The following is a 21,464-nucleotide window of genomic DNA, read 5'->3' on the forward strand; positions in this document are numbered from 1 at the left end:
TCTGGGCGGCGGGGACAAGGCGGCCCCGCGGCGGTGCGGCGGGAGGCTGTCAGCGGCACCGGGCACAGAGCTCGGCTCCGCGACGGACCATGCCCCCCCCCGGCCCTGCACCCGGCCGCCTCCCCGGGGTCCTGCCCGGAGACTCTCCTGGGGCGACCTGCGGACCGCCCGGGACAACCTCCGGTAAAGGCACTCCGTGTTCCTGCAGGTAGGGTCGTGCTGTAAAAAGCTAAAGTAAAGCCATAGCAATAGCTATATCTATTCGTCCTCGAGCCATTATAGGCATTAGGATGCTGTTAGGAGGTACATTGTGTTGAACGTAATGCTGTAATTGCTCATAGAATTTTGATTTCTCTGATTACATAGGCTGGAGCCACCAACGCTCAGAACCATTTTGCTTCTTGTTATTTGATACGCAAACTAAGCAGTGCTTGCAACACATTGAAATTGTCAATATTTTAAGCACAGGCTATCATTGGATGGCTTTTCTGCCACCAGCATCCTGCCAACTCTGTTTGAAAGCCCCAACTTGCTCTTCCTTTGATTTGAACGACTGAATATCAACAGTGTTTCTAAAATGAGTGCAGTCTCCAATAGGTGCATGCCCTTTGTGCCCTCACTTAGCAAAAGAAAAAAGCTGATATAAAAAGTTACACAGGCATCAGCCATTCTGGCCACGAATGCAAACATATGACCAACGTCTAAATCAAACCCTCACATATACCTGTACTGCTACCCTGCACTGCTGCTTGGGAAGGTGTTCTACCTTCTGTTCAGAAGGACACATTATCATTAATAGGATATTTCTTACTCGGAACTGGTTTTACTCCTTTTTATGTTGTATGGTTGGACTCGATGATCTTAAAGGTCTTTTCCAACCTAAATGATTCTGTGGTTCTATTTGTAGCATATGTCTAGAGTAAGAGAATAAAAGGATATGGGAAGATGTCTGTGAACTTCAGGCCTTTCAGGGACATCAGGTATAAAAGAAGGAGTTGGGGAGGTATTTGTCCTGCTTTTATTTTTGACACATACTTATGCCACCCAACCTCAGACACCTAGCAGAAGGCAATAGCCCTAAGTTCCCCCTACAAGCAACACACAGAGAGATGAGCTTCTCTTGAGGGCTCACTTAAGACCTGAATAGTTGTTTTGAGACGCTCTTTTCTCTCTACTGGTGGAAAGGTAGTATATTGGCAGAGCAAGCAGGCATTTCATTTACATGGTTCAGTTACATTCCTAAAGGTGGTCGAGGGAGTATCTTCATACAGACATATGCACTCTTTCCATGGATAGATGTATGGGCTATGTGATGCAACTTCATTCATGATAGCAAAAGTAAAGCACTGAAAAGATGGCTCAAAAAAGCCTTGGTTAGCTTTTTACAGATACTATTTCTTGTTATTTAATACCAGATCTGTGTACTACCAGATCACCTGACAATACAATTTTGATCTGGATCGGGTATGAGCACCGAGGTGCAGGTCTCTGTGGCAGAACCAACCTATGTTGATGCTGAGCTTATGTTAGTTGTATGCTGATTAAACCAGTGGTATTTTACCCCTGTATAGATAAAGTAAAAATGGTGTGAAGGGATTATATCAGACTTGTAATAAAGTTTTAAAAAAAAAGTTATTTCCTTTTTAAGCCAATCTGAACTAACTAAATTTGTATAAAGTACTTTGTGCCTTATAGTTATTTCACCTGCTATTAGATGCCCCAATGCTAGGGTTAATGTATCACAATATATTATGCGCTAAGATGCTACGGACTGTTCTGTCATGGCTTATGTTGCTTCTGTGTGTCAAAAGTGAAGGTTATTTTAAAATACAGTTTAAAAAAGCTGGAACTGTGAAGAAAAACTGTTGTTGCTAAATCCTAGAAGTGACTTGTTAAACAGAAAAATCTGTTACATGTAGTACATTTAAATATAATATCAATACATGTTGTAAACATGTATCTATTACTTAATATTCAATTAACAAGCAACGCTGAAGCTGCTTGTATGTTAAAAATTCTTTTTTCCTCTGCACTCGTGTTCTCTGTATATTAAACTTCTGAAGCAGGCTATGTCTATAAAAGATTTCTTGGCAGGCAGAAGAAGCAGGGACTCAACCAGTGATCTCTTGGGTGCCTTTCTCTGGCCCCGTTTGAAGCATTCTGTTACAAATGCAAATTAGGTAATTGAAAACACAATCTTTCCAAAGCCTCATGACATCTACACTTGGAACAGAATTGCCCTAGTAGACAAGCATGACTGGGTAGGCTCATTGAGCTTTGGAGATCGAGTATTGCACACTGAATTTTGTCCTGGCCCTGCTGAAATAAAGATAAAAGCTTGTGCACTGTATTAAACTTATAAAGTTAATCAGCTCAATATATATTTTGGCAAGTCCACAATGGGCGATGGAACGTGAAACGGGGATTTGCAACCAACACCTGGCCAAGCTCAGGTGTCTGCACAGCAGCACTATACGGAGAAGTCCTGCCACCTTGCTGGCATGTCACTGCCTGAGCCCAAAACGCTGACCCTGTCAGCCAGGCTTTGTAGGCTCCAAGTAGCCTTACCCTGCTGTGCTCGGTACTGGAACTGGCACAGCTGGCACAGTGCTCCTTCTTGTTGGAAAGGCATACTCTCATCCTGCCTAGAGGGTGGTGCTGAGATGCCAAAAATGTTTGTCTTTCCTGGATATATGCTGCGAGATAATTGAATTAATGAAGGAGAAATTATCAAGAGAGATAATCTACTGAAGGTTGGAGGCTGATTGTTACCTCTCAGCATGAAAACCACACTCAAGTCTGTATTCACCAGGGTTTTTGTTTTCCTACTCCCTCTAATTTCATCTACTGAAATGCTAGTGTGCCATCAAAAAAAAAAAAAAAACAACTATGGAGGGAAATTTCAGTCTTACTTTTAATTAATTCTTTTCCTGTAGCCACTACCTTTGTTAATGTAATGGGTCTGCATTCATCCACTTTTTAAAGTAAATAGAATGATGGTTATGCTCCAGTTGCAGAAATTAGTCCTATTTAGTGTAGTAGCAAGGTATACTTGTTGGAAAATTTGGAGAAGTCAATGAAGCAATGAAAGGAACACAAAAATTAATATATATTAGTTGCAGCCGATATATGTTATTCTCATGTTTTTCAATTTTACCAGAGAATAATGACTACTCTCCCTGCATTAGCATGGAGTTCAAGGCAGAAGCAAGGTTAATCAGAGGGTACTATAAAGTTTGGAATTTGGCATCTTAAAACACTTCAGAGCTGTGCAAAACAAGCAGGATTTTCTTTCATTTTGTAAGTCTAGGTAAGCAAACCCAGGCCAGTGAGAAGTCTGTTAGAAAATGGAGGCCAGCATTTTGAGGTATGATTTATTTGGTAGGAAAATGTCACACTCTTCTGTGATGCCTGTTGTGCCATCTTGTGTCACAAGCTACTTGTGCTGAGCCTCCGTCAAAATGGCATTTGTAGCTAAAGAGCAAATGAGTTGGTAAAGAGGTCGGTGATACTACTGTTTCGTTTTACTAAGTTTCTCATATATTTTACAGGAGAATTTGAGACTGTTTTACTTCCATAGGAGTGGAATTGGACCATTGACTTTTAGTTCTGGGGACTATATCTCTGGAATACAATAAAACTGACTAATGAAAATTTTACATAATATATATGCACATATTAAAGCCTTATGTTGCAAGACAGACCATCTACCATTCTTTAAAGAGAATTTAAAGAAGGAAATTTATTACCTTTTACTACTACAGCAAAGGTGTTTCTGGTAGCCCACATTTATGTCTGCTTTGTGAATACAGGAAACGGCAACGAAGGAAGCCCACAAAACTGAAGAACTGTAATTGTTAACTTTTCCTTCTGCTTTCTTCAGGGTATTCTAGAGCGCTTAGACGCTGGAGAAATTGTGATTGGAGATGGAGGATTTGTCTTTGCTCTTGAGAAGAGGGGATATGTTAAAGCTGGGCCTTGGACTCCTGAAGCGACAGTAGAGCACCCAGAAGCAGGTCAGTTTTACTGGGAAATGTTAACCTTGTAGTGAATGTAAACATGCTTGGCTAAATAATAATTACACAGGAACTTGCAGTAGGTTTTTAAATAGAGTAGTTCTATTTGAATAGTTCATTGACACTGTAGAATTACACTGTTAAGAACAGCCTAAGAATCTATAGACTAAATGCTTGTCTTACCATAGCTTATCTATGCTCTAATACTGGCCAAAACCAGTTCTAAGAATATGAGTAGTGCAAATATACAGTGATACCTCTCCAGAATGCTCCCCTAGTCTTTAATAATTGGCACCCCAGGGGCTTTTTGACTCACATGTGGTATATTTTCAATTAATAATATTCACTGATTTCTCTCTCATGGATTTATCCAGTCTGGTCTTTAGCTGATATAAAGCTTATAATTTAAAACATCTTGTGAAAAAGAATTCTGCAGTTAACTATCTGTTTTGTTGTGTTCTAGTAATTCTAGAACTTCTATATTGTTATAAATTAATATAGTTTGTATATTAATTGTTTCAGGAAAATAGCAGCTTTTAATAAACAATGGAATTGGAGTATTTAATGTACCTCAGTCTACTGTGAAATGTGGAATGATGAACCTCGTAAGAATCTAAGAATTGCAATAAGCATTTCATGGATGGATATTAGGAAAAATTTTTTCACTGAAAGGGTTATCAGGCATTGGAATGGGCTGCCCAGGGAGGTGGTTGAGGCCCCATCCCTGGAGGTGTTCAAAAGACGGGTTGATGTAGTGCTGGGAGGCATGGTTTAGTGATGATGCTCCTTGTTTGTTGTGTGGGTGTCTATTTTTGTCAGTTAGGTTGACGGTTGGACAAGATGATCTTTAAGGTCCCTTCCAACCTAGAAGATTCTGTGATTCTGAGTAACTCTCTTAAAGTGGATGGAGACAAAATATGGAATTATTCCATGCCTTCCAGCATAAAGATTATCATGTTTAGCATAAATAGCGCAAGAGCAGAAGCTATTATTTATTTATGCGTGCTTCATTATGAGAAAGCATTTCCCTGAGTAATATAATTTGCAGTTAATCCCAATTCAGAATATCCCTGGGGAAAAAAAATGTCTTTGTTCTAAGTGTTTGCCCTTCCAAATTAGTCTTTTTTCCTCCGTACAGAGGAATTAAAAAGAGGAGGGGAGGAAGGAGAGAGATCTTAGCCCTCTGTATTGCATTGCTTTATGCACCTTGCCTATTTACTCACCCGAATCTTCCTCAGTCTTCAGGTGTTGCTTAATGTGCAGTATGCCTGACTTAGGGTCACAGGCAGCCTTAGGTACTGCGGAGTTCCAAAGATTTAAAGAGTGATGACCCAATCTGCTGACTCCCATCTCTCGAAAGGACATCCCACCACCTCTCTCTCTGTTTCCCTACCTTTGTCTGTCCCTACACATTCCATCTTAGCCATAGCACTTACCCCATGGTCTTTATTTCCCTTTTCCTGACTCATTTTGCATCTCAAAAGTCTGTGACCCTCTCCACATGTCCTTTCAGGAAGTGCAGGTCTCAGTCCATGGACATTGCCTTACATAGAGACAGATGACTTAAACTGGCTAAATTGGCACACAGATTTGCTTTAAATTAGTGATCAGTAGTCATAGGTTAGAATCCAGACTTCTAAGAATTGCTACCGATTTGCTAGAACATACTGTTTATGTCTGTAATATAGTTATAACAGTTTTATAAGCCCCTTACAGGCCACTTGAATACGCCCTTCACTGGAAATGCCTTCATTTCTTTTTGTGCAGGGTACTGCCTCGCCTCCACTACTGCTTTTTGCTCCTGCATTCTCAAGGGTCATATTACTTTGAAAGCAGGTGTAAAGAGCAGAAGGAGCAACTGGCTGAGCCAGCTGCTGTAAAAACTGTACAACCACCAGGCTTTCTTGCCTTTTTAAGGAAGGAGGGAAAAGGAGGGAGGTTCTCAGAATGTACCAAGGAAGGCAGAGATATGGGAGAGGAGTCATTATCTCCATTAGGAGAGAAAAGTTTTGCCAGACTGACAAGCTTAGAAATAAGATCTAAATATTTTTTTCTGAGCCAGATCAAGTATTGTTCTGTAGTGAGCAACAGGCATAGGCATTTACTGCCACCATCTCCTGTTAACTCTGTGTCTCCTGTGAAATGCATCTCAAAATGAAAATTCAGTGTTACGCATCTGACTCCTAAAATGCATCACATTGTTAATAACTGTTTAGCCTCTTATGTGGTTGTTACCTCCATTTCTCAAATGCTGGAGGTAAACACAGCTTCAGCAACATGCGGGAAGTCACACAAGAAGTTATCGAGTGGTTTGGGTTTTCCATAGTGCAGACTGCCTCCTGCTGGATAATAGGAACACTGTATTCTACTGGTAAAAACAATTTGCCTGGGGTTGCATGAGATTCAGGCTGATACTTGTAACACTATTCTTTCCCTCAAAATGTCAAATGAGACATTCAAGAGTCTCCTATTCACATACCTGATAGTTTGGGATATGACGTTCCTTAATCATACGTGTTAGGTTATGTCTCATTTGCCTACCTACGTGACCATCCTTACTCAGAAAAATTCCAGGCATTCTTCTAGGAATGCAAGACGCTTATCTAAAGGGCACTAACCATTGGGATAATCAAATCTGATTTATTATGGAAATGTCCTAGAGCATTTGTGAAAAACTTTGGAGATTCTTTTTTCCTTTTTCCATTTCCTGATTAGTTTCATCAATGATTTCTCATGGGAGACACTAGAAAAACAAACTACAGGACACTGGAAACATACAGACAGCTGTTGTAGTTGGGATCACTAGCTTATTTTAATGCTGTAGGAAGAAGAATACTCCCTGCACTAGGATGGTTTTGATCCTCCGTAAAGTTTGTAAGGTTGGAATTTGATCCTGGTAGTTCAGGCACGTTCCCTGGACTGTTTGAACCATAGCTCTGCTATAATCCATGCGCCTGGGTGGGTCTTTGTAACTGCTGGGAAAAGAAGCCTTGTGTTAAGTCACAGTGTGGTTATCCAAGGCTGTAATTAGAAATTAAATACCGTACTAGTAGAGAAAAGCAAGGGACACTACACCGTTCCTTCAGTGAAAGCAGACGTGCTTGCATGTATGCAGATTGACTCTAGCAACTCAAACTGCTATTTGAGCTTCTCTGGCATAAAAGGCTGTGTTTGTTGCGTCTGAAGGGAGTAATTTTATTCTCATGACACATTAACACATTTCCATAATGACACAGATTGTCTGTAGACAATGATGTATGATAAACCAGGACTTCAGGAAAACTTTTCCAAACATATGCCACAGAAGCTATAGTGTTCTTCTGTCTGTGTATGGTATCTGGGAAATAAATTATTCCTGTATTTGCTATAATCTGTTGAGCATTTTAACTCTGTTTTTCATAATCAGTAGTGTTCTAGAAATTATTATAATTATTGTTCTGTGGGTATACATGTAAAATAAATTGACAGCTCCTGTTCTGTTCCTGCTGCGGTGATTGCAGTATACTGCTTACAGTGATGAAGGCAGAGCTACCATTACAGAGCCTGCTCCCAAAGTCCCAATGTAGGCAATTTGTCCATTAAAAGTAATGCCAATCCTTTGTTCAAAAGAAGTGCGGGCTCTGTAGTAAAATCATCGTGTTGACTTATGGGAAGAATTAAGTCTGTGTTGCGAGTCACTTTTCTAGAGCAACAATTCATTTTCTAATCAAGGGTATATTTAGCAAAATAGAGCATTGATTTTGGCTGACTAGACTCAGCTAGAGTTTCATAGGGGGGAAAAACCAGAACATACGAAATAGAGGAGGTTATGGAACACTGTATTCTTCCACATAGGTATCATCTTGCCCCTTAATTTGTTACTATGATCCTTTCTTCTGTTTCCTTCTTCATAGTCTAGAAGCTAAGAAAATACATCTTTTTCTTTTGATGATTTTTTTTTGTCTGGTATTCCTCATTATGCTTTCATGTTCTTTTGTCAGATGTCTGCTTTCCCTTCCTAAACCACTATGCAGTTCTATAAAATGAAATTGGGAGGTCTGAAAGACTGCAGAAAGTAGAAGATAGTCAAGGTCCATGCAAAACTGAATCTACTGAAAAACTAAATAGAAATCTTCAGTCACTCTTAGCAGAGAATAACTAAGGAAAAAGGTTTTCTATGTAATGTTCTGAGAGTGAGAAAAAAGAAATTCTACACAAATTGGGGTACTGCTTCTACTCTCTCAAAGTGGGTCTGCAAGTAAACACAGTATAACTTATTTTACAGTAACATTACTTCAATAAACATTTAATTTTAAGATAACAACAGTAATAACTGTACCAAAAATCTATTCTTTGTATCTTTTAATTCTTTGCAGTTCGCCAGCTTCACCGGGAATTTCTCAGAGCTGGATCCAATGTTCTGCAGACATTCACCTTTTATGCCAGTGAGGACAAACTAGAGAACAGGGGCAATTATGTAGCTGAGAAAATAAGTGTGAGTAAAGCTCTGTTTTGATGGTGATATGATATAAATGGATTAATTTCAAATTATCAAGTACTTTCAACAGTTCATCATAACAGTTTTGGCTATATTTGAGGACCAAAGAATGAGTTGATGCATTTTCAGAGTTCGAAATAGCAAGAAAGATGAGCTTAAAGGACAAAAAAATAGCAAAAATAGCAAAATGGGACAAGGATTAAGAGAAGAAGAAAGAGGATCCTATTTTTCCCATTTGAGGACATTAGTTTACTGGAATTTTGATACAAAAAGTGTAGGGAGGACTAAACGCACAGAGAGCAAAATCAGTTAAAAAAAGAAATGCTTTAACATTCAGAGAAACAAACCAACTGCAAAAATGGTGAAGAATCTTAGACAATAATGAGAACAGAATGTTTATTAGAACCACGTCTTCAATAAAGTAACAACTAACTTCTGGCATACACATTTCTGGATAAATTCCTTTGGGACGAGGTTTGCCATTGAGTGTTTTCTCTGATCCTGTCCCCTGTTGTCCTATTGTCTCTTTCAACCTCTGCAAAGTAGAGAAGATTCTCCAGGGGACAGGGAGGAAGGAATATCTTTGTCAGAAATTAGAACTATCTGGACGCTAGGGAAACACTTGAGGCTTAATTAAGAAATCAACCCAAAATCTCGTATGACCAAATTTATCTGAAATGCTGTACCTTTACATTCGATAGATGCAACATTGAAATGTCTGAATTGGTAGTCCCAGAATCACAGGGCCTCTGGAACAAGCCATGCTGCAACTCTTGCTGCCATGCAAAATTATAAGAAGAGCTGGGAGAGAGACTGGTATTTGGAATGCATTGCAGCAAAGGTTTCACCATTGATTTGTCGCCAGTTCTACAAGCAGGTTCCTCCAGGCTTGAACTGATTTAGTGCTCCACCTCCTGGAGTTCCCAAACATGTACCTGAGCACAATTGCAAGCAGAAGACAATCAGTTAGCAATAACCTTAAAAATCAGCTGGGTCTTTTGAGGCAGTCGTGCAAAAATTCACCTGAGAGAAAACTATGTAGATTCTAAGTAGTCCATGGGCTGCAGAGAAACATGCTCTAATCTGTACGTGTTCTCTGTCCCAAATAATTATTCTTTTCCCAAAATATTTTTTCCCAGCTGAACCTCTTTGCTTTTTACAAGCTGTTCCAATCATTCTGATCTCAGTATAGAGGGAATGTATCTTTCAGTCTAGGTGATTAATTAATCATAAATAGTGATAAGTTTCCCTTGACTATACCTAAATCGGTAACTTTAACATCAGACAATTAAAGATACCTTTTTAAAAATGCCTTAGATAACTCTATACGGATACTATATCTTACGTATTGAAAATTATCAAAATACTAATGTAAATTTTAAAAACATCAATTGAAATCACTACATATTTTGTTTTCACCCAAAAATGTCAGAATAAAAGCATACACTTAAGTGGCAAAGAAAATTCCATTGCACTCTGAATACTTGCTTTTTCTAGACTATCTGTGTAAGACATATTAAAGGTAGTATGTTTTTGTAGTATTTGATAATATGATAACTTAGAGGTGTCAAGAAATGTGTTTCCTATTGTTTATTATTTTTTTTGAAAGCCACTGACTTCCTAATCAATATTATTTTAAAATCCATTTGAATTATAAAAGAATATGAATAAGCCATTTGGCTTTTGACTATTTTTGTCCTTTTTGTGCTCTGAAATTACATGCATGTCTGTGACCAGGTAAAACTGACATAATCTGTATTTGTACAGTGCCAGAAAGTTAATGAAGCTGCTTGTGATATTGCAAGAGAAGTGGCTAATGAAGGTGATGCTTTAGTGGCTGGAGGAGTCAGTCAAACACCATCATACTTAAGCTGCAAGGATAAATCAGAGGTTAAAGCAGCCTTTCGAAAGCAACTAGATGTCTTTATGAAGAAGAACGTGGACTTCCTGATTGCAGAGGTAAATCTGTAAAAAAAAAAAAAGGACATGCCTTCAACTGGCACAGTGTTAACTTTAAGGTATCTGATCTTCTTCAGGGGCTAGAAGTATGTATTTTTTCCTCCTTGAAAAATTTCTGTTATGCTTTTATTCCAGTAGTATCAGATATTTTTCTAAAGGCACGGCAGCATCTGCAAGCATCCTAGAATAGGACCTTGCAACCTAAATGCCTACCTCAGTCAAGTAAAATTCTGTACTAGTACAGAGGATTGATTAATGTAACGTTGACAAGTTAGTATTTCCTCCTATATATCGTAAGAAATCAAGCTAAGGTGATTCTTCTACATGAAAATAGTTCTTTGGGGATAAATGCCTGATTAACCTCCTGTATGGGCACTTTTATTCTGAAACCATTATTTTTCATCTAGTTTTACTTACTGACTTTTTATAATCCTTTTCTAACTGTGTGGTCAGTAAACTTGATTGAATTCTGTTAGTGCAAATCAGAAAATAATCAAGTCACTGTATTGCTGGTGAATTTGTGGTCTGGATTAAGGTGTTTATGCTTCATCTCCAAGAAACAGAAGTAGTCCAGTTTAAATGTCTTTCAGTATTTTGAACATGTTGAAGAGGCTGTTTGGGCAGTTGAAGTTCTGAAAGAATCTGGAAAGCCAGTTGCAGCTACGATGTGCATTGGTCCGGAAGGAGACATGCATGGTGTGTCCCCTGGACAATGTGCTGTCCAACTGGTAAAGGCTGGTAAGAATCTGTTTTAATATGCCATTTAAAAGTATGGTACCGAGTCAAGTCCTTAAGTGTTGAGATAAATGGATGTGTATCTCAAGTAGGTAGCTTCCCAATTATATTTGAAAAAAGTTTTGACCCTGTAGAAAAGTTTCTATGTGCACTTTACTAGGGCAGCCTTTTTAACAAACATAGAAAAATGCAGCTATGAAATTCTTGTTAACCAGGATGGTGTTGGGTGCAATAGCCACAGGCAGCTCACACTGAAAAGAGCAAAATCCTAAAGCTACTTAAATTTGTTTAGAGAGGCAGCCTCAAATTCTGGAAACATAAGCAGAATCCAAAGCCACCTTTGATTCTCTGCTCATCTTTTTAGAAGTGTATGGAGCACAGTTCAAACCCAGGATGAGATAATAAGAGGATGAAAAAATTAATCTTTTGCCTATCAAAGGTTGTGTTTTCTGCAGGACAAGGGGAAGGGCAGAAGAAACTAACAAGAGGCATAATGAATGATGGTCTAGGGGTTTATTACATCTGTTCTGAACTACTCTTTTCCTTTGGAGTTAGCATTGAAATCCAAAAGTAGAACGTGTGTTAGGAAAGTGCTAGCTATTTGCATACATGGCTGTACATAACCAGTATTCATTGATTAACTGGTGATAAGAAAAGCAACTGTAAAAGGATGGGAGATGTGTTGCATTATCGAGAAGGTAAAGAGGCTGGCTCTAGCCTAACTGTCTTGTTTTCATAATGCTGGTGTAAAGATGGACTGCTCTGCTTTTGGAGTGCTGTGGCTAAGAACTTTCACCTCCCACTTCCTAGGGAGATATGACTTGAAGTTATTTTCCTCCTCCTAGGTGCTTCTATTATTGGAGTCAACTGCCATTTTGATCCAGATACTTCCCTGGAAACCGTGAGACTGATGAAAGAGGGCTTGCAGGCCGCTAAACTGAAAGCCCACCTGATGTGCCAACCACTTGCTTTCCACACACCTGATTGCGGAAAGCAGGGTTTTATTGATCTTCCAGAATTTCCATTTGGTAAGACAAGGGTGTCTTTTTTTCTAGTTGTTTTTTTTTTTTTATTATTATTATTATTTTTTTTATTGTCTGTTCCCTTTTTTCCCTAGCTTTTAGTGAAGCTGAAGCTGCAAGGTGTCCTTCTATACAATAGGATGAGTCCCAATTATGCTGTCTGGCATTTTCCTTAGAGGGATTACAGTGTAATATTGGATCAAAGATCATCCACATAGTGAGAGTACTTCAGTAGTATCACAGCATGTGACTGAAAGTGAAATTATGATGAAAACAGTTAAAGTGTCACAGCCTAAACTCAGTTTAAAAAAACGTAGTTTCTCCTTGTGCTATACAGTCTTCTTTGGGACAGCTAAAAAAAGTCCAAAGAAATGAACATGAGGAAATAGCCTAAAAAAACCCCCCCAGAGTTAAATGCTCCAAAGCATTGGAGCTCCTCACCATTCTGTGTTGACATCTGTCCGACAATTCACATGTTTACCTGCATAGGCATTTAATGTACAATGCATATGCAGAACTGGATATAGGTGCATGATTATTGCACTCGTAATGGTTCAGTCTTGCAAGTGCAACTATTTAATGCAAGTGACATTAGAGAGAAACCAGAAGAGGGAATATGTTCTTTGATGTTGCTAATAAATGGATCAGCAGTTTGGAGATGGATTTGTCACATGTATGCTCAGGAGAAATTCTATAAAGACTGAAAGATTCAGCTACTTTATGTATATATAAAGGCTTGTGTTTTTAGGCCTTATTTCCACTTTGAGATGAGGACAAAATCAGCCTAAACATTTTAAAATTTAGTAGAAAAATGCTTGCATTTTCAGGTGTCATACGCTCTTCTTTTCAAGATCAGACTATAAAATAAGGTATTAAAAAATCTGAAACTTGAATTTGTAGCAAAAAAAAATAAGAGATTGAGGTGATTTTCAGGAAGATTTTTTTTTTAATTCCTCTCTTTATATTCTTTACATAAATGAAGAATAAAGTATGAGCCTGAGGCATTCATTAAATGATAATAACATGTCTGAGTTCTGAAAATATTCTGGGATATTTAAAAGTGTTAGGAACTCATTTATCCTATTCATTCCTTCATATAACTTCTCTGATTGCAAGCAAAAAAAGACAGAACAGATGCAGTAAGTAATCAAGTGAATTGAAGGACTGACTCTTAGGCTTGTTATGGTTCTTGGCTTGTATGTTGTAAGCAATCTGAATGAGACCTCAGCTTTCAGAAATTTCATGAGTCAGACAGGGATGCCTTCCGCTAGACCAGGTTGCTCAAAGCCCCATCCAACCTATCCTTGAACATTTACAGGGATGGGACATCCACAACGTTGCTGGGTAACCAGTTCCAGTGTCTCACCACCCTCACAGTAAAGAATTTCTTCCTAAAATCTAATCTAAATCTATCCTCTTTCAGTTTAAAACTGTTACCCTTTCTCCTATCACTACACTCTCCCTCCCCATCTTTTCTGTAGGCCTCTTCTAGGTACTGGAAGGCTTCTGTAAGGTCTCCCCAGAGCTGCCTTCTCCAGGCTAAACAACCCCAACTCTCTCAGCCTGTCCTGACAAAAGAGGTGCTCCAGCCCTCTGATCATCTTTGAGGCCCTCTTCTCTACCCACTCAAGCAGGTCCATGTCTTTCCTCTGAGCTGAAGGCTGCAGAGCTGGATGCAGTATTCTGGGTGGACTGTCACAAGAGCAGAGTAGAGGGGCAGAATCACCTCCCTTAACCTGCTGACCACACTTCTTTTGATGCAGTTCAGGATATTGTTGGCTTTCTGGGCTGCAAGTGCACATTGCCAGCTCATATTCAGTTTTTAATCCACCAGAACCCCCATGTCCTTCTCCACACAGCTGCTCTCAATCCACCCATTCCCCAGCCTGTATCCATGTTTGGGATTGCTCTAATCGTGCACTTGGCATTGTTGAATTTCACGTGGTTTGCATAGGGCCACCGGTGGAGGTCATTCTGGATGGCATCCTGTCCCTCTAGAGTACGAACCATGCCACTAAGCTTGATTCATTGCAAACTTGCTGAGGGTGCACTCAATCCCACTGTCCATGTTCCCAACAGAGAAGTTGAATAATACTGGTCCCAGTATGGACCCCTGAGGGACACCACTCATCACTGGTCTACACCCAGACATTGAGCTGCAACTCTTTGAGTAAGGCCATCCAGCCAATTCCTTATTCACTGACTGGTCCACCCGTCAAATCCATGTCTGTCCATGAATTTGTGCTTCTGATGCTTTCTCTCACATTTGCAGGATTGTACGCAAATTTACTTTATTTAAACAGCTTTCTAAGATAGCTTCATGTGGTTTTCTTTCTGATATTAGGCCATCTACTTTTCTTTTGTCAAGTCTTTCCCTCTGAGACCAATAATTTTCTGTTTAAGAACATTTCATTTTTTTCCTTCTGCTTTTGTTTTTCTGAACCTGTCTTTTAAATACCCATTGGACTTAGAATAGATCTGCCTTGTATCACCTTCTTGTATGTATGTTAGGTGTTTTGGGGGAAGGGCATAGGGAAAACAATCCCACCTCACTGCTGTGTTGCTGGAGCCTTGCTACCTCACCACAGCTTCTTTGCCCAGCGGAGCATTCAGCGTGCAGGCGTCACACTGAACTTGCCTGATAACCATGCTGGTTCACTTCCTGCATATGTGCAAAAAGAGGTGGGAGACTTTTTATTCCTTTATTCCTGCATTTTTATTCCTTAAAGTTTCTTCTTCAGTATTGGTCTCTTCTTTCTGTTTTGCCACTCTTGTGCCGCCTCCTCCTTGAGGTGTTTTTTTCCTTGTTCTTTTCACTTTCTGTTCCTTTTCTTCCACAAATCCTTCCTCTCAGCTCTGTTATCCCTTCAGTCTGCTCACCACAGCCTGCAGCAGGGAGAAGGATTCAAAATGAAGATTGCATCCGAACTTTCCACAACTGTACTTTCCACAAGGAATGAAGTAGTTGGAGGCAGCAAGCTGGTTAGGGCTGGGATTATAACTAAATAAGGGATGGGCTAAGAAACAGCAAAAGATCCCAGCTGTCAGTGAAACAACTGTCTGCTACTAGCCGATCATGGAAAAAAGTGTAGTAAGCATTCCTGAGGAATAACGAGCAGGCTTATTCCTGTTGCAGGTAGGTTGATACCTTCTCCTTTCATCTATTAGATTACAGATTAGATAAAATCTGTAATCAGATTTTCCAGATATTGCTTATTAGCAACTCGGAAATGCAGATGTAACATTGAAAGTACTCTCATACTCCAGTTAAGAATTTTGGCAGGATGGCAAGCATATGACTTAGGGCTTGATCAATCTCAGAAGATAATAGGTGCTGTTTTGCAAGGCCAAAAAAACTTACAACAAGCATAGCTCAGCAGAGCACAGCAGAATCTGAAAGGTAGACTTATGAAAGTTTGCATCATTAATTCTAGCTCAGACAATTCAAACATGTACATCTACATCTACAACCAGTTTTGCAAATAGTGTGCGTTTCAACAACACGATTTTTTACCAAAAACCATACTGAAATGGGGCATGGTGGAAATGTAAGATATTAATGTATTTGCAGGTCTGGAGCCAAGAATTTTAACCAGATGGGATATTCAAAGATATGCAAGAAAAGCCTATGACTTAGGGATTCGATACATTGGAGGTTGCTGTGGATTTGAGCCATATCACGTCCGAGCAATAGCTGAGGAGCTGGGTCCTGAAAGAGGATTTTTGCCAGAAGCTTCTGAGAAACATGGTAGCTGGGGCGATAACCTGAGCATGCACACCAAACCTTGGGTCAGAGCAAGGTATGTATATCTGACCTGGAAAGCACACCAACATACTCATTGCAAAGGCTTATATTGATCTGTGCAGCAGACTGACTTCACTGATACGGAGGTCTAAATACCACTGTAAACATTCTATGTGTTAATAATTTTGAAGAATTGAATCTGATCTGGAAGCAGAGAAAGAGGTGAAGGGGCAGTAGGAGAGCTCCAGAAATTCTCATCTCTCTTTAAAATGAAGATTTGGTCTGAATTAATGTGAAAATAAACCATTAAAGTTAAGATCAAAAATTGACAGACCACTGTAAAGCAGCTCCTAATGGTGTTCCAGTATCCAAAGATACTTTTTAAGCATATAGAATTTCATTGCATGCTTTCATTCATACTTCTGTATCTAATTATAAAGTCAGTCTGTGCAAGTTGGATGACCCTTTGCAATGGTCATTTAAGCCTTATTTCGTTTAGTATTGTGAGGTGCTTGAAAAAAAAACCTGAATTTCCTTTTCTTTCTTTAGGGCAAGAAAAGAATACTGGGAAAATCTGAAGCCTGCATCAGGCAGGCCATATTGTCCTTCGATGTCAAAGCCAGATGGCTGGGGAGTGACCAAAGGAGCCAGGGAGCTGATGCAACAGAAAGAAGCAACTACTGAGCAGCAGCTGAAAGAGCTGTTCCAGAAACAGAAGTTCTAATCCACTGCAATTGTGTAAACGTTAGAATGATTTATCCATAGGGCATCTCATGCTTCACAAGAAAATCTGTGAAGATGAGTACCCTGTTGGTTTATCAGTTAACATGCAATGAAAGAGACAAAATGCAGAAAGAATTTGATTACAGATTAAATTCTCTGGACAAATAGTTTGGACAATACACAGTCAGAATCAGGTTTGGATTCTCATAATCACTGAGCTTCTGTTAGCTAGGTGCTATTAATTGGCTAGACACAGAAATACATGGAAAGTAATAATTGGCTCAAATTACCTGTGAAAAGAAAAAAAAAAAAGCTATCTATAAATACAGTATCAATAGACTTCCACTCCTGAGTCTGTTTTCAGTTTAGGATTATGTAGGAGCCTCCGCAGATCTCAACATTTTTTGAGGACTATTTCAAGGACACACAAGTTGCCAATGCTTCAGACAGAGTTACTTACAGCCACTTTCTTAACTTCAAGAGAGTAAAAGTATACTAGAAAATACATCTTTTATTTGGCATTAAAAAATAAGGAGAATGAGATCTTGCAGAAATTTCTTATATGCAGGAGAAAGGTTCAGAGAACTTTTAGGAAAGAAAAATGACAGGTAAATAACTCACTGTTTTTGTCTCAATGTACCATGCACACAGAATTTACTTCTCTAGAGACTAAAAGGCTTAAAAGATTATTCTGAAATTTAAAAAAAAAATCAAATAAATTAAAAGTAATATGATGGAATAGTATTGTATTATCTTCACACCTTAAATCATAAGAGCTCAAACAGAACAACATACCTCCAGTAAACAACTAATTTTCAAATGATCCAGCTGCTTTCTGGATGTCTCTTTGGAAACACATGGTTATCTCAAAATAGCACTTAAAATTTCCATTATTTTTTTTTAAGCTGATTGATTCACTCTAGGATCTTAGCTATGAAAAACCATGTTAGGAAATAGATCTACCCACTTAAGTTGGATTGATCTCCACAAGCTCCGTATGAGTGAACAGTGTGCTGCCACAGCAAAGAAAGCCAACAGGATGCTGGGTTGCATCAACAAAGGCATCACCAGCAGAGATAAAGAAATCATTATCCCACTCTTCTCAGCCATTCTCAGGCCACACCTGGACCACTGCCTTCAGTTTTGGTCCCTGCTATGCAAAATGATGTGGACATGCAGGAGAGGGTCCAGAGAAGGGCCACAGAGATGATCAAAGGACTGGGAAGCCCGCCACATGAGGAAAGGCTGAGAGAAATGGCTTTGTTCAGCCTTGAGAAAAGAAGGCTTAGGAGAGACCTTATCACCATGTTCCAGTGTTTACAAAGAAGATGGAGACTCCCTTTTTACAAGGAGTCATATGGGAAAGACGAGGGGTAATGGGTACAAGTTACTCCTGGGGAGATTCCAATTGGACATGAAAATTTTCCCCAATGCTAACAATCAGCCCTTGGAATAATCTCTCCAGGGAATTGGTGGATTCCTCAACATCGGACACTGTTAAGATTCAGCTGGACAGGGTGCTGGGCCATCTTGTCCAGGCTGTGCTTTTGCCAAGAAAAGTTGAATCAGATGATCCTTGAGATCCCTTACAACCTGGTATTCTGTGATTCTATGAAGTTAAGAAAACCCCTGGGCATTTGTACACTTAATTTATTGAGAAGAGTTTTCTTAGGAAGGGTATTACTACACTTGGAACCCATAAAGGACACATTTCCATAGTTCATTTTTGTGAAATACCACACAACTTTCTAGAACCTCATTCTGCGTCAGTGCCATTACCTTTAGCAATATATCATTCTCAAAGTTAGTGTTGAAAGCTTTTTATGTATAAGCTTATGTCATTATTTCTATCCATGCTGATATTCTACTGTTCAGCAAACATTTGAGTATGCAACACTTTAATGGGACACTTCAGGTATCCTTTTCAGGCTGTTATTGGCAGACAGATTTTAGAAAAAGCCATCTGCCTTCACCAAGCTTACAACAGACTGAAATAGTTACTAGATGGAAATTTTGCCTGAAAGCCAAAGTAGACAAATGAAGAAAGTAGGTATTTTAAAATGTAGATTATTTGGGAAGCATCCATGTAAGTATATATGCACTCTGTTACACTGCTTTCCTTCCTAAACCCTTCTGCATGTTTGCCCCTGCAGAAAGTGGAATAATGCAAAACCTGTAAAACAGAAATCCAGATCTTCGATCATCACCACAATGCATGCAGCATTAAAGACATATGCATGATAAAGTGGCTTAAAATGCAGGCTACTACTGATAAAGAAGCATTTTGAACAATGATTACCAGTTTAGGTACTTCCTGTGGCAAGCTTGGAAGCTTGACCTTCATACTCTATATAAGCAGCTGGACTGATTTTTTTGAAACTGTCCAAACATGCAAAAAATTGTTTTGAAGTGAATGAGTTCACAACACAGAATATTCAAAAACTGTGGTATTTAAGAAGATTTAAGCATTTATTTTTAGAAACTCAGTTTAAAAAGGATTATTTTTAACAGATATGAACAATGACAAATCTTTGGATGACTCTTTGAAGCCATTCAAGCTGGCCTTGGGGGAAGCTGTACAATCCCTGTTTGATTCATATCACAGGCTGGGTTTAGAAAGGAACTGACATAGGATGAAAACAATTGATAGGGTGCTTTATTGGTCACTACAGAACGCCAGATTATCAAAAAAACCCCCTGCTCAAAAAAACCCAAAAAAACCCCTGGGCAGCAAAGCCAACAAATCTTTATTTCCCATTTCTTTCTGTGTAACACCTTAGTCAGGGTAAGTGAACTGTTGGATTTGTTAAAGCTTTCTAACGGTTTATTACCTGACTTGTTAAGGAAATAACTCAGGCTAACAGCACAATCCTGGGAAATTAGCTTCCTTAGAAAGCCTGTGTGGAGACTTAAATAGAAGTAAAAAGGGCTTCAGAAGGTCAACTTCTGTATTTAGCACCCTAAGGCAAGATCTGCTACTCATAGTGGAAGACATTTGTTTAACCTGCTTGGAAACACATCTAAGATGGAGATTCCATGCCAGCTCCAGACAATCTGGTTACTTCACTTTTCTTAACAATTTTTTCCTAATTTGAATATTCCTTAATAGATTTTAAATCAATTTTTTCTTTCTAGCACATTACAGACATGAAGAATGTATTTCCTTTGTCTTTGCTGAGTTCTTTTATACTTTAGAAGATTTACATACATTCCTTTTTTCTCTCTCAATTGAACATACCCTGTTCATTCATGCTTTCCCTGTGGCCTCTGAGTCTGTGATGCATCACAAACCCAGAGACAACCTCCATCAGATCTTTCCTAGAGCTTCCTGTTGTTGTTGTGGTGTTTTGTTTTGTTTTTTTAACCTGGAAGCAGAAGTGAAGCAGGAAGCAGATGTGAACCTTGGAAGTTCAGATCCAGAGGAGAAAATCCAAAGTCTTTGCTATCTAAAGAATAAACCTTTACTCATGAGACTGACTGTCAGGACAGGAGGGATATGAACAAACCATAAACTTCAGAATTACAAGCTCGGTCTCTGTGCTGCTCATGAGAAGATGGTGACATTTTTAGTCAGCTCCAAAGTTTTCCAGAACCCTGTGCAAAAAAAGCCTAAAAACCTGCTGTTTAATGGTCAGGTGTTATCCTGATTTATCTGTAAACTGCAGGAAAGCAAGGAGGCTTCTTTTGTAAAGATGAAAATTTTGGACTAAGGTACAAAATCACAGAAAATCTAGGTTTTTTCCCTGTACTTTTGAAAAGAAAGTTTTCTAGGAATCCTACAAAATCTGAAATCTTCATGTACCACAATTTTTTTCCTAAAGCAGTTTGTAGCTCATGCCTTCGCTTTCAGCTCTATACACAAGTGACATTTTTTAACATTAAACATTTACATTTAACATTAAAAGAAGTGGATTCATGTGCCTGTCTTGTTCTATTCCACTGACTTTATAAATATTGAACCTAGACTAATCTCATTTCATCCTACAATGTGTTAAATTAAGTATAGAGACCATTGAAATAGGATGGGCAGAATATTATTATAAAATGCATTATTTCAGCATCTTGCTTTATTACAAAAATTCTTCATTACCTTTTCTATATGTTTGACTTTATTGAGAGAGATGGTATCTGGTGTAAGTTTTATATGAGATATCAACCTCCATGTCGTGGTTTTCACCGAATTGACCAACCAGAACGACAGATGGACCCTCCCTCCCCCCCACAATGAAAAGAGAGGAGAGGAAGAGGGGTAATAAAAAAAATAATTATGAGCTTAGAAAAAAACTAAACTATTTTAATGAAAATATAAATAAATAATGGAATAATAAGAAGAAGAAAAGGGAAAAAAAGAAAAAAAAAAAAGTATACAGTATATACAAAACCATATCAAGCTCCCAGGATGACGATCACGTCACCAGCAGGTGCAGGGGACAGTCCCAGGCCGGACTCAGTGATGGACAGGAGCTGGATTCCAGATCTGGAGTCAGGAACGCTCGGATCGGGATCCAAGGCAGAAGAACAGACAGGGTCCTCCTCGGACGTCGGCCATTGAAGGAAGAGAGTTGACCCTTTGATCTCTCAGCTTTTATACTGAACATGATGCGGATGGGATGGAATACCCTGTTGGTCAGTTTTGGGTCACCTGTCCTGTCCGTTCCTCCCCACAGGTGGGACCCCTCTACGCTTTTCCACTTCCAAACCTCCAATGGGCAAATAACAAATTTGCCTGACCTTGGTTGTTATAGCAATAAGTATAAGCAGGGGCCTCTCTGCACACCATTCCTTGG

General features: G+C 39.1%; 1 protein-coding gene across 1 annotated transcript in view; it reads left to right on the forward strand.

Annotated features, from left to right (window-relative positions):
* LOC106901829 (betaine--homocysteine S-methyltransferase 1) overlaps positions 1-20,584 on the forward strand; it is a 21,316-nt gene extending 732 nt beyond the window's left edge. The window contains exons 2-8 of the mRNA XM_014964843.1: positions 3,884-4,016; positions 8,372-8,490; positions 10,261-10,452; positions 11,043-11,190; positions 12,033-12,215; positions 15,781-16,009; positions 16,504-20,584. Coding sequence (XP_014820329.1) covers positions 3,884-4,016; positions 8,372-8,490; positions 10,261-10,452; positions 11,043-11,190; positions 12,033-12,215; positions 15,781-16,009; positions 16,504-16,678 — 1,179 coding nt within the window. The 3' untranslated portion in view covers positions 16,679-20,584. The remainder of the gene's footprint in view (positions 1-3,883; positions 4,017-8,371; positions 8,491-10,260; positions 10,453-11,042; positions 11,191-12,032; positions 12,216-15,780; positions 16,010-16,503) is intronic.
* The last annotated feature ends 880 nt before the right edge of the window (positions 20,585-21,464 follow it).

This window comes from Calidris pugnax, unplaced genomic scaffold (assembly GCF_001431845.1).
Source record: "Calidris pugnax isolate Ruff unplaced genomic scaffold, ASM143184v1 scaffold273, whole genome shotgun sequence".
Classification (NCBI taxonomy): domain Eukaryota; kingdom Metazoa; phylum Chordata; class Aves; order Charadriiformes; family Scolopacidae; genus Calidris; species Calidris pugnax.